At 32.0% G+C, this 12,296-nt stretch overlaps 1 protein-coding gene across 4 annotated transcripts in view; it reads right to left on the minus strand.

Moving 5' to 3' along the window:
- Window positions 1-2,276: 2,276 nt before the first annotated feature.
- RBM26 (RNA binding motif protein 26) overlaps window positions 2,277-12,296 on the minus strand; it is an 89,668-nt gene continuing 79,648 nt past the window's right edge. For 3 of the 4 annotated variants that reach the window (XM_025364350.1, XM_025364349.1, XM_025364348.1), the window contains one exon: window positions 9,737-11,192. In XM_025364350.1, coding sequence (XP_025220135.1) covers window positions 11,103-11,192 — 90 coding nt within the window. In that variant the 3' untranslated portion in view covers window positions 9,737-11,102. Of the gene's footprint in view, window positions 5,469-9,305; window positions 11,193-12,296 lie in introns of those variants that run through there. The other variant, XM_025364347.1, reaches the window with a different exon arrangement.

Consider the following 12,296-nt stretch of genomic DNA (forward strand, 5'->3'; position numbering starts at 1 on the left):
CCTTGAATATTCAAAGTAATGTCATACGTGTACAAAATGTTCTCATTTCCACTTGAATAAAAACACGACCACTATATGAATAGCTAACGAAAATATTCATGGTTTGCAGGAAATTTTCTTTCCAATGAAATGAATTATGGTTTCAAAAATGAACAGGACACTGCTGCTTACACCTGTAATCCCAGCACTTTGGGAAGCGGAGGCAGGCAGATTATGTGAGCTGGAGTTCCAGACCAGTCTGGGAAATCTGGCAAACCGTCTCCACAAGAAATACAAAAATGAGACAGGCGTGCTGGTGCGTGCCTATAGTCCCAGCTACTTGGGAAGCCGAGACAGGGTTGCCTAAGCCCAGGGAGGTCAAGGTTGCAGCAAGCCGAGATCAGCCACTGCACTCGAACCTGGGCTACAGAATAACACCCTGCCTCAAAAGAAAAAAAAAAAAAGCCTTTTCTGTTTATGACCAAAAAAAAAAAAAAAAAAGGAAAAACATTATCTAGTTTTCTGTTCATAGTCCAATTGATGCTTTATTTGTATCAGTATGAAGTTCATGGGGGAAAACACAAATTGCTTTTCTGGAGAAAAGGCATTTGGAGTGTTGATTAAAAATATTGGGGACGTCTTTGTTATGAGTTTTTATTTGGCGGTTCTGTGAATTCTCACAGTAAATATAGTATGAGAAATGAAAATTCCAATCCTGCTTCTGGCATTTATTTTACCTTACTTAATAAAAAAAAAAGATTATCTCCCATATCTTTCAATAGATACTCATGATGAGACTATCAAAAGTTTCTTGACAATTTATAAAACATCTGTAGTTTCAAGAAAAAAAAATCTGCTATGGTATACAAAATCCTGGCAATTATATATTGTGTAAAATATCCATAATAGTGTCACTACTACAGCAGAGCTTAACCACTGTATTAGGCATAATTTGGTTTCTGTTAGGAATATGGAATAAATTCAGTAAGTTCTAACACATTTCAGAAAAAATAACTTATGCTGTTAACAAAGCAAAATTATTGCTTAGGTATTTATACATATCTGCTTTGTAAAAGAAAATGCAAAATGTATCACGAGTTTTAAAAACTATATATATTGACCATGAAGTTCTGAGAATATATCATGAATAATCAAAGGCATGATGTTCACAGCATTGTTCATACTAAAAAGTGGAGAGGTTAAGTTCCCAAAATGAGAACTGATACATTACATTGATTCATCTTCAAATAATGGAGGAACCATTAAAAATAGTATCAATATCATAAGGGAAAAAAGGTTACAAGGCAGTAAAAATTATTTAATTCCAGTTTTTAAATGTCTGGAGATCATTTATAAATGACAGGCTATCATATTACCTCCACACTTTTAAAAATGTTTAGCTTCTCCACAATATCACATGATTAAAAAGAAGATTAAAGGACAAATTCATTCATTGTGCAGAAATACTTTTCAGATAAGTGAAGGCTGACAACATGCTTAATCTGCAACTACTCCACGGGGGCTGGCCATACATGTTTGTGTGTATATACACAAACATGTAACTTTTAAAAATAATTGTACCATTATTAACCAAAGTCCTCTACTTCACTAGATCTCTTTTAACTAGACTTTTATCAAATTTGTGATCTGTAGATGAGAATGTATTTTCTTGCAGCAGCAGTGTCACGTTACCATGTCACAGATGACAGAAAATACATATGTGATGAAAATCGAAATAATTCATCATTCAATAAACTACATAATATGAAATGAACATGCTGAATGATGGAAAAGCAGGCCAAATCAGATCGGGGGAAAAATGGTCCAGATGAACTGTGGAAATTACAGAAGTTCTGAAAACTTTCAACAGCTTTGCAAATTGACATTATAAGCACTTTGTGTCTAATTGCACTTCAGGAACTATGGTATTCCTTCTTTAACATCAGAATAGTATTTTTACACTTACCACTTACAATAAGGAGAATTTTTTGGCTGCCAAGCGGAATAAGGAGAAAAACTTCCAAGCAGTAAAGGAGTCAGGAACTAGGGGGAAGGGTCATGAGGATTTGTGTATGTGTGAAAGGAGGAGACATTAAGCCAGTGACATATTGGTGCCAAAATTGACTTAATACAACTTAAAATGGAGGGTAAAGAGGGGAAGAGGAAATGTGAAGTCATTTCTTTGTATAAACATTCTCAGAATTCTCAATAATGTAATGCCTAATGAATGCAATTTTTTTTTCCAGTATAAATTAATATAACTGATGCAAGATGTAGGACAATTTTAAAACATTAACTGTTTTTAGTAAGACTTTTATTTTAAAAATTTTCAAAATATAAAAATAATAAATATGGATTTAACAAAACATAATTCAACTATAAATAATAAAAATGTTGACAACCCCACATAAACATTTAATACTATAAACATTCTAAGCATACAAGAGTAGTTTTCTAGTTCAAGTTTTATCTTTTTTCAGTTCAAGTTGTATTATCACTTTAAAAAAATAAACAAAAAAGCTGCTACAGCTTAACCAATTGCTTTCGCTCCACTCAAAGAGCAGGGAAATTTTTTCCCCATGCCAACACACATTCATGAAATGGGATACTTATGGGCACAGGTATTTAAAACTGGAACAATCCAGTCTCCAAACAAGAAGACGCCTTTGGTGTTTTTCAATTCAACAGTCCACAGAAATTGAGTTAAAATAAACCACTTATTAGAAGAAATCTTGTGCCAGACAATATGTTCTGAAGTAGCATCACACCCAAAACAGGTTTAACCTTCTGAGAATGAAAAGCAGGCATCCATGAATGCTTTGCTGATACTTAAAACATTCTATCATGTGAACATTCATTAAGGTGCTGGAAGGAAATCTTGGGGACAAAACAAAAAAATCGACACATCAATGCAAAAACCTACAATGCAATAATACATCTCTTTACAACTCACCAAATGTTCTATGAATATTTAAGAATCACTATGCCTCCTCTTGAGTGATGGATATGGGAATTTAAAGCAAAGCAGGATTACGTATTTTAGTATTAGAAAAGTTTTTCATTTGAAATAAGGGAAAAACAGCCATGCTGAATGAGTTTTTGGATTCTAGCCAAATTAACTGCCTTCCTCTTAACAAATTTCTTTTTGGGAAGCTGGGCACAAGTAAATGTAAGGTCATTCTGCATCATATTCTTAAATTACAAAGTGTTTCTAATAGGCTGAGCTCTTTATCCACACATCAGAGACCACTTATATAATTATGCTGCTGCTACATTATCAAAAATCACAAGCAATCAGATTAAAACCTAGCAGAGTCTGAACAATGGGTTCAAAAATGATATTGAAAGGTTTTATAGCACCAATGACTTTTTCCTAAGACACTTGAGGGGCCTGTATCATTTTAAAGTATGATTTATCTTGTAAACAAGACCAAAAATATTCAGTTGATCTGTATTTTGAGCATAAATATTTATAAACTCTATTTTTAAAAAAACAAATATAGCATGACTAGAGCAGCTTAATAGTGTAAAATCTAAGTATATTGAAAAATATAAAGATATATAAAAGGCTTTCATTATGCAATCATGCAGAGGAAACTGCTTCATTCAATTACACAAAAGTGATTCTGTACAGTTATCTACAATAGCTCCATGAGAATCCTACTTAGGAAAATAAAATAATGAAAACCTTATCTTTAATTAATCAACATATGGGGATTTTAAATATGTAACTGACTAGATCTCACAGCAATTTTCAAAAAGCGCAGTGATCTTCGTGAGAGTTAAGTCATCTTGACTTCTGATTCTCAACGGTATCTTCAATTTTGTTTTGCTTTGTTTTTAATTTTAAAAGCAAAAAATGAAAAACCAAACCCAACCGAAAACACCAGGATGACAAAGCTACAGGTAGTGGCATGTGGTCCATATCCATTAAGCAATCAACACTGTTAACACCAAGTATAGTGTCTTCAGACAATAGTCTTTACCCTAGCAGTAAGCCACTGTAGTAGGGCAGAAAATTCTTTGTTCAAAATTAAAAATACTCAACTATTTTGGGAAAATATTAATGAACACCCTGTGGCTAGTTTGCAAATGTGAACCAAAAGTCTTAACAATTAAAAAAAAAAAAAAAAAGTGCCTTGTAAGCTACCAGGTCCTTAAAATATTAGAAGACTTTCTAAATGATGTATTTGCTTTAACCAAGCCTAGAATTAACCATGCTGTGTCCAACCAATGTGGATCAAAACAGATAATTTACATTATGACTGATGTGTTTATTACATTCTTTTTATTTTTCATGACAAATGCAATGCATACTCAAGGGGAAAAAAAATTTGCAGAATATTCAGCTTTGCACCAAAAAAAAAAAAAAAAGGTGATAAAGGTAGTATGACTGGATAAAAATAAAAATGAGGGTGAATAAAAATCAGTGTAAATTGGACTTTTCTAATATAGCTACTACCAAGTATAGCTTCCAACTTTTTAAATGCCTCCTGAGAATCTATGAAGGAATACTCAGAAACGAAGTGAAAACATTTCTTATGGTGCCCATTATAGAAAGGATATTGTGGGTACATATTTAGGATGAGATTTAATCATATTCTTTATAAGTAATTCTAAGCCATATTAAGCCATACTGCTTATAAATAATTTGGACATACACTTCTTAAAATGGGTAAAAACTAGTCTTTACCAATTTTAGGCACACGACACTATTTCCTCTTGCTTTAAAGGTCGTCTTTGATGTCTTGATTGAAAAGTCCAAAAAATGTGAAAAAATTATGTTAAGACATACAATAAGTTTTAAAAGACTTGTAATCTACAGATTATCATTTGTCACTTGGAAGAAAATTATTTTGTTGGCTTTGAAGAGTTAAGAATTTTTAAAAAAATATTTGGGTAAATGACCTTGGCAACATCATCAGAAAGTATAGTCAGAAGAAATGTACAAGCTATTACAGTACATAAAAAAGTACTTTATCATCTATTCAAAATTATTTTAAGTGGCTATCCTACTCCCAGAAATACATCTTAAGATCCCCCCAAAATTAAAACCAAACTCATGTTTAACTTTTTAATTCATTTTCATTTTAAATTGTTCATGCTAATGAACACAGTAGTATATGGCTTTACAGATTTCCTAGACACAATCCTCAATTTGGCTCAGACTGAATATACGTCATCCAAGAGAACTTTTTCATTCCTTCTTAAGGTGTTTAAAAAATAAATGGCTATAAAGTACGGGGAGAAAACATTTAAGAATAAGGTCAGAGCACACATTCAGATACACTTTGAACTCAGATGTACTCTTAGAGAACTGTAGAGATAAAATGCTAATTATAGTACATGTAAACATCTGTTCAAATTGATAAAGAGTGAACATAAAATAATAGGATGATATTATTGTAACAGTCGTCTCCAGACAGGAACTGGTCTTGCTCTTGCAGTCACAAAGCTAAGGGAATTCAGGCAATGATGATCTCTCTCTGCTGGAAAAAGAGAAGACTATTAAAAAAAACTTTGAAAATAGCAAATAAATCTAAAACTTGAATCACATCATAAATTGACCTCCAACTTTTCTAAACATTAAAAAAATCTATTTGAGAAAGAAATCAAAATCAAAGTTGCAGGAAAATTACACAAAGCTTTGGGCTAAAATGATTTTAACAAAACCTCTCTGCATCATGCTTCCTTCAAACATTAGGCTGCAAAAGATCACAGCATACAACATATCTATGGTCTAAAATTTTCATTAGAAAAACTAGTAACTGACATGGAAAATTTTCACAGAGATGTGGGTAGGCAAAGAAATTTTAAGAAATCATGAACAAATTCCAAGACTTTGTAAATAAAAATGAAAACAGAAACAATTTTCTTAAGGTTTCTCAAAGATGTCAAAGTAATTGCAAGATACATCTAATTTCCTTAAACTCCATATGATAATCACTTCATTTGTTAATCACATTATATGAAGTAAAAGTATACTAAGCACAAAGGCCCACAGTAAAAATAAAAGGAATATATGGAAATCAGACAGTGCCTGGTATATAAGGAGAGGCTTACTTTGGATGATGGAAAAATGAGTAGATGGATGAAATAAACAGTGAGGGAGGAATTTAGGAATTTAGGAAGTAGCAAGTATAAAAAGTAGATACAAAAGAAAGTAGAATTTTAAAATGCTTTTAATTACATTACGTAACAAGCACATAATATGGATAAACGGCAAGAAAGTTAGGTGTTTTTCTACTAAGCAAGTTTGATGTTTTTCATTAGCAATTATTGGGAATGGCAGTCACGTTTACCAGTTTCTTTCCTAGGATTTTTAGGTAGCAACTTTGGAAGATTATCTGTTGTCATCTGATAGGTATATAATGATCAGAAAGGAAAAATTTAAAAACTGCTCTTCTCTAAAGTCCTGTATACATACCTTTGAGCAACTAGCCAGTTCAAGAAGTTAACAGGAACAAGGTAGTTCCTGAAATCTGGGAAAAGGAAATTTTCTTCTTGTCTTACAAATATTGTACACTAGTAATTTAATTATGCATTAAATTTCCATTTGTAATTTATAGTATTTTATAAGAACTAGAAAAGCCCCGAGAGAAAGACCAAAAAGTTAACTAAGCCAGAATTTCACGCAGGAAATTTTTGTTTTAAAAGGCTAATACAGACTTTTGTAAGTGGGGCGGGGTGTGTGTGTCTGTGTGTGTGTGTTGGGTGGAGCTTACAAAATTTATATAAATTCTAGAAGAACTAAAACTAGTTTTCTATCATTAGTCTACATTGTAAGGGGGAAAAGAGAGAAAACATTGATAAAGTTTGCTTCATACTCTAAAATAGCCAGTGATATTTCAACATACCAAATAAGCAACTGTTGCTTCCTTTTTGAACCCTTATAGGCAACGGTTAGTGTTCCAAGTAAGAGTGGATAGAGTCCCCCAAAATCAGTTCTAGTAAGAAGACATTTCTTTCCATTAAACTTAGCCACACTTTCTACAGGAAATCAGCTAAAACAGTGAAGTCCTGTCTTTAAACTATTAGTTGTCATACTTAATCAAATCACAATAAAACAAAAGCTATGGAATATTCTCCCATTCCTGCAACATGTTTTCATCGAATGCTTGGGTATCAGTTAAATATAAAATTTAATTTGATATGTTACAATTATCCAGTAACATTTAAAACAACAATGCTTAAGTAGAGACACAAAATATTGCGTGAAATATGTAAAACGACAACTCAACCATCCCTTGAAATAATCCTAATCAATCTTTTAACCAGTAATACACAATGTTCCTCAATTTTTTCCTGTAGGAAGAGGCGACCTACATTGCTGTCCTCAATCCTTTTCCAACTCCCAACTCAGCCTGCAGCCCAGGTCTGTACTAAAGCAAAATAATCCGTTAGGAGAGCTGCAGAATTAAAAATGTGTTTCTAGTTTTAGGTAGCATATATATATATATATATTTTTTTTTTTTTTTAAAGAATAAACTGAGATGGAAAGGAGAATTTAAATCCATACTGGTGAGAGAACTGACTGTATCTGCATTACTAGCAAGTACTTCTACTTTAAAACTCTGAATTTAGACAGAAAATGAAAAGTTACAATTGGGAAAAGGAAGTGAATACAGAAGTTCATCTCTATTTTATAGGCTGAAAGTGATTTGTGCTGGCAAATGCAAGCATGTAGGAACACTATACACAAAATTGTACCAAGAGGCATCATATAAATTATCATAACCAAATCCAAGTTGTTTCCAATGATAAAATGATAGAAAACAACAACGACAACAGGGAGAAATGGCTTATATTAAATTGTTTTGTATCAAACACTAATATAATACCAGGGAAACTACAGATGGAAAAGGGACCTTAGAGATCATCTAGTCCAACTCTTTTTACTTTACAGACAAGGAAACCACCCTGGATAAGGCAAGAGACTTGCCTAAGGCCACAGAGTTAAGTTGCAGAACTGGGACCAAAAGCTAAATCTCTTATAAACCTTGTCTAGTATTCTAAACTAGGTCACCTTTGGATATAAAAATTAGTGGGATGGACTAGACTGGTGACTCTTAGCATTTCTAATCATACACACTGACAGAAACGAAAAGTGTATTTTACCTCTGAAACAGACTACAACATTTATTACCCCAAAATATTAATGCCTTACTAAATGTTCTGGAAACTCCACTAAGTCTACATATGTGTATACCTCCATCAGTACTTGTTACCCCACCAGTGACAAACTTGAACTGTATCAACTGCTTAGCAAAATGCTCCCAGTGACTGAGGATATTTTCAAGAGATTTTTGGAAAATTGATAAGAATTAACAAGGGAGGTATCTGTCACTCTATGATTGGATATTTAAATATGCATTCATTCATTCATTAATTCATCCAACAAACATTTGAGTGCCCACTATAAGCCTGGCTTTGTGATAAGCACTAGAGATAAAATGATGAATAAGACATGGTCCACCTTCCTAGAGGAGCTTGTAATCTAGTGGGGAAGACAGACATAAACCAGATAAATTATATTACAATGTAAGTACTGTAACAGAGATATGAACAAAGTGCTGTATTAAAAGGGAGGGTATAAGTATGAACTGGCGAATGACCAAGTAGAATGTCTACTACTTTTGTGCAGTACCTTTGAGGCAAGAACTACCATATTTACTATAAACACAATCTCATGTTCCACTCCATCAATAATTAGGAAAGCAGCAACAAAATAAAGTTTAAAAAAAAAAAAAAGTTGGCACTGAAATCAGAATAGTTGAATTCAAATCTATTTTCATCCACTAGCTATGACTGGGCAAATCATTCCATCTCTATTAGCCTAAGTTTCCTTATCTATAAAATGGAAATTAACAATTCCTTCCTAAGTTTTAAATAAGAACATATGAAAGTACATGTAGAGTACTAGTATTTATAAACAAGTAAAATATTCAGTAGCAACTTAATACTAAGTAATATTTATAATTAAAATCATATTAATACTATGAAAATATAACTGTAAACCTAATTAATGTTCGTAAGATTTAATCTCCATTCTTTGGGAACACACTGAAACATATTTGTCTTCTGATTCATTAAAAGCAACATGGCTTAAAATATTTTAAGTTCTAGGTTACTTGGAAATTTTAGGCTAGGAAAACAGATTAGCTATTCATGGACTGAAATAAACAGAATACGTATTTTCAGTTACATTATAAGGGAATTTTTAAATTTTTGAAATATCAGGCTAAAACATACTAATCAAATTATAAAGCCAAAAATCAGCATGGAGATTTAACTGGCCTTTGAAAGATTTACTTTCTTTATAATACCTGTTTGGTGTAAAGAGAAGAAACGTGAGCCTCTGCCAATTTGGCACCTTTCACGACTACTAAAAAGAAAAGAAAACAAACTTACCTAATGAATCAGAATAGCACATAGTCAACATACAAGAGACTACATAAAAATAGATCTTTGATTTAAATATATAAGTAAAAATAGTGACTTTTTCAGCAAAGTCACTATTTTGACAACTGATATCTGATTTTGAAATTTTAAATATAAACGTATACACGAATTGCAAGGCAAAGCATTTCTATGAAATAGTGTTACCATCAAGAAAGTACACACAACTTCAACCCCAATTAGTGGGGTATGGGGAAGAAGAAAAAGAACAGCATCCTTAAGTTACTCCACTGGCAGAAGACTATGGTGGTGGTGGAACAACAGCTTTTGATTGTGAGGACCCCAATATGGAAGAAAGTAATTTTTTAAATGTGATTTTTTTAATATTATCACTATCATCTTAAGAGAGGCAGAAACACTTGCAATCGAAATGAATTTTAAAATATAAATATGTAATCTCCCACCCCCATTCTACAAAGAATGCATTCATTTCCTGGAAACTGCTGTATCAACTTGCAATGATCATGTTCACTTGCAAAAGAAATCCACTTAAAAAAATCACAGTATTGTTGCAAACGTCAAAGATTTTTATACAAGTATAGGAAGTACACACTTAAAATATCAGACTGGAACACTTACCAAACAGTGTTTTCCTAAAGTAGTATCTATAGTACATTTCTTTATTCATTTATCTTCAAATGGTCAAGTTTTCTTTCATACATCCAAAATGTAATGTGATGTTTTCTTATTCACCAAATGTTAGCTCTACTTGTAGTCTGGTTCCAAACTAATCAGCCTGCTTTTAAATTTTAAGACATTTGTTGAAAATTTATAGGATCAAACCAAACTCAAGTGGTATAATTTTTAAACATTGGATTGTACATTATTGTAAGGGTACCAGTAACCATTATTATTAAGAATAAATTAGTGATTATAGCTCCTTTTGTGATAATTGGGGGGAAGGGTAGATCACCATCTGGAATGGTCTATTTTAAGTTTTTTCTTTTGTTTTTTCTTTTCTTTTCTTTTTTTAAATCAAGGAACATTGTCTTGGCTTTTTTTTTTCTTTTTTTTTTTTGTCATTGCTTTTTTCTTTTCTTTTTTTTTTTTTTAAGAGACCATTCCACTTTATTATAACATTCGGATGCATAAGGACTCATGTAAAGCAGTCATACACCATTATCATTAAAACCCATATGGTAAAATACATACACAGTCCAACAAAAGGCTAATACATAGTAAAGCCTAAGCATACTACTATGTAATATTATAATACATAACTTGGAGACTTTAGTTAGAGTACTATGTTATCTATTCAGTTTTGAAAACATTCATTAAGATTTTAAATGCAAATTCATTCCTTATTTGGAATAAAACAAAATCCTCTAAGTTATAACAAGTATTGGTCATAAGTTTTCAGACCTATTCATTAAATTACAAAGAACCCAAAGAATTCTGTAATGTCCAGTAGAAGTATGTAATAAAAACATTGCATATGTTTCTAGTGTGATGTCTTTAGCAATTGTTTACTGAAATAAAATGCAAACATCAATCTTTCAAAATACAAGATCAGAAGGTAGTTTTCTTCTTTTTTGTCTATTTGTGAAATCCATCTTCATCACATTTTACCAAAAATTGTTTTTACAAATATGTAAAAGTACATTAGATAATACTAATGAAACACAGGTAGAGTTCTAGCATATGTAGATCAATGATCAGTCAAATCATCTTCTCCAAGAACGAGATTCATTGTCCTCTTCTTCTTCATCATCATCTTGAAGTAATGAGTCATCCACCAAAGACTCTTCCTGAAACTTTAGGTTAAAATGTATTTAGGAATTTACCCAAAAAAAAAGAAAAGAAAAAAAAGGTGACACTTTTAAATACTGATCTCTCTCAACAGAGTTGAATACAAAAGGCATTTTTATAGCTAGAACATTCACAAAACAAGCAAAAGCGACATTTAACCACTCGATGGTTTCTCTATATGATCTATTCTATTGCTTGCATGAAACACACTAAACAAATTATCAAATTAAGCCTTTGTACATGCCATTTTTTCCTGCCTCTCTTTAGCAAATTACGCCATCTTCTGTAACTTTAAAATGTTGGTCAAACTTTTTTAAAAAAGAAAACAGTAAGTTTTCTCTAATTTACCCTCCTAACCTTGAATACTAAAATCAACCAATGACTTGTATAAAATTCTACCAGGATTTATATTTATATTTATTTTCTGCTGTATGCAACAAACATTTTCTATTATTGCATTCCTTTCTTTTCCCCATTCCCTTCATAAACACTTCTCAGACTGCTATTTCAAACTTTTCAAAATACCTAATACCAGGAGCTCTCCTGCTTTTCTCCCCATTCAATTCAAACTCATGGAAGGACAAAGGTATAATCTAAAATATAAAATGACAAATCATGTATATGAGTTTCAAAATATACATTTTTATTCTTGCATTTGACTATGGATATGTATAACAGCCTTGAAATGCTCTTCAAACAAAATGAAGTGCCACTATGAAGGTAAAACATGGAATCATTTAGTTTCCCCACCTTACCTTTATTTCTTAAGTTAAACTTTCTCCTAAAGTTTATTTGGTGATTAAATAAGAGTTGTTTACGTTTTTGCTTTCAAGGGGTTCTACCACTTCACTGGCCCATACCTCTTAGCCATCAGACTAATTGTTGTTACTCAAAGAAAAATGCACACTTCCATTTTTCCTGATGCTTATCCCTCCATCTAAAATACCTCTCAATTATATTCCCAGCTCCAGTTCTAGATTATGAAAGCTATTTTATTGCTCAGGGCCCAGTTCCACTGTCAATACCTCCTTTAAAATTTTCCAGGATGGAAACAATCACTCCTTCCTCTGAGTTTCCAGAGCATGTTGTTCAAATCTTTATTCAGCGTT

The sequence above is a fragment of the Theropithecus gelada genome, chromosome 17 (assembly GCF_003255815.1).
Source record: "Theropithecus gelada isolate Dixy chromosome 17, Tgel_1.0, whole genome shotgun sequence".
Lineage (NCBI taxonomy): Eukaryota > Metazoa > Chordata > Mammalia > Primates > Cercopithecidae > Theropithecus > Theropithecus gelada.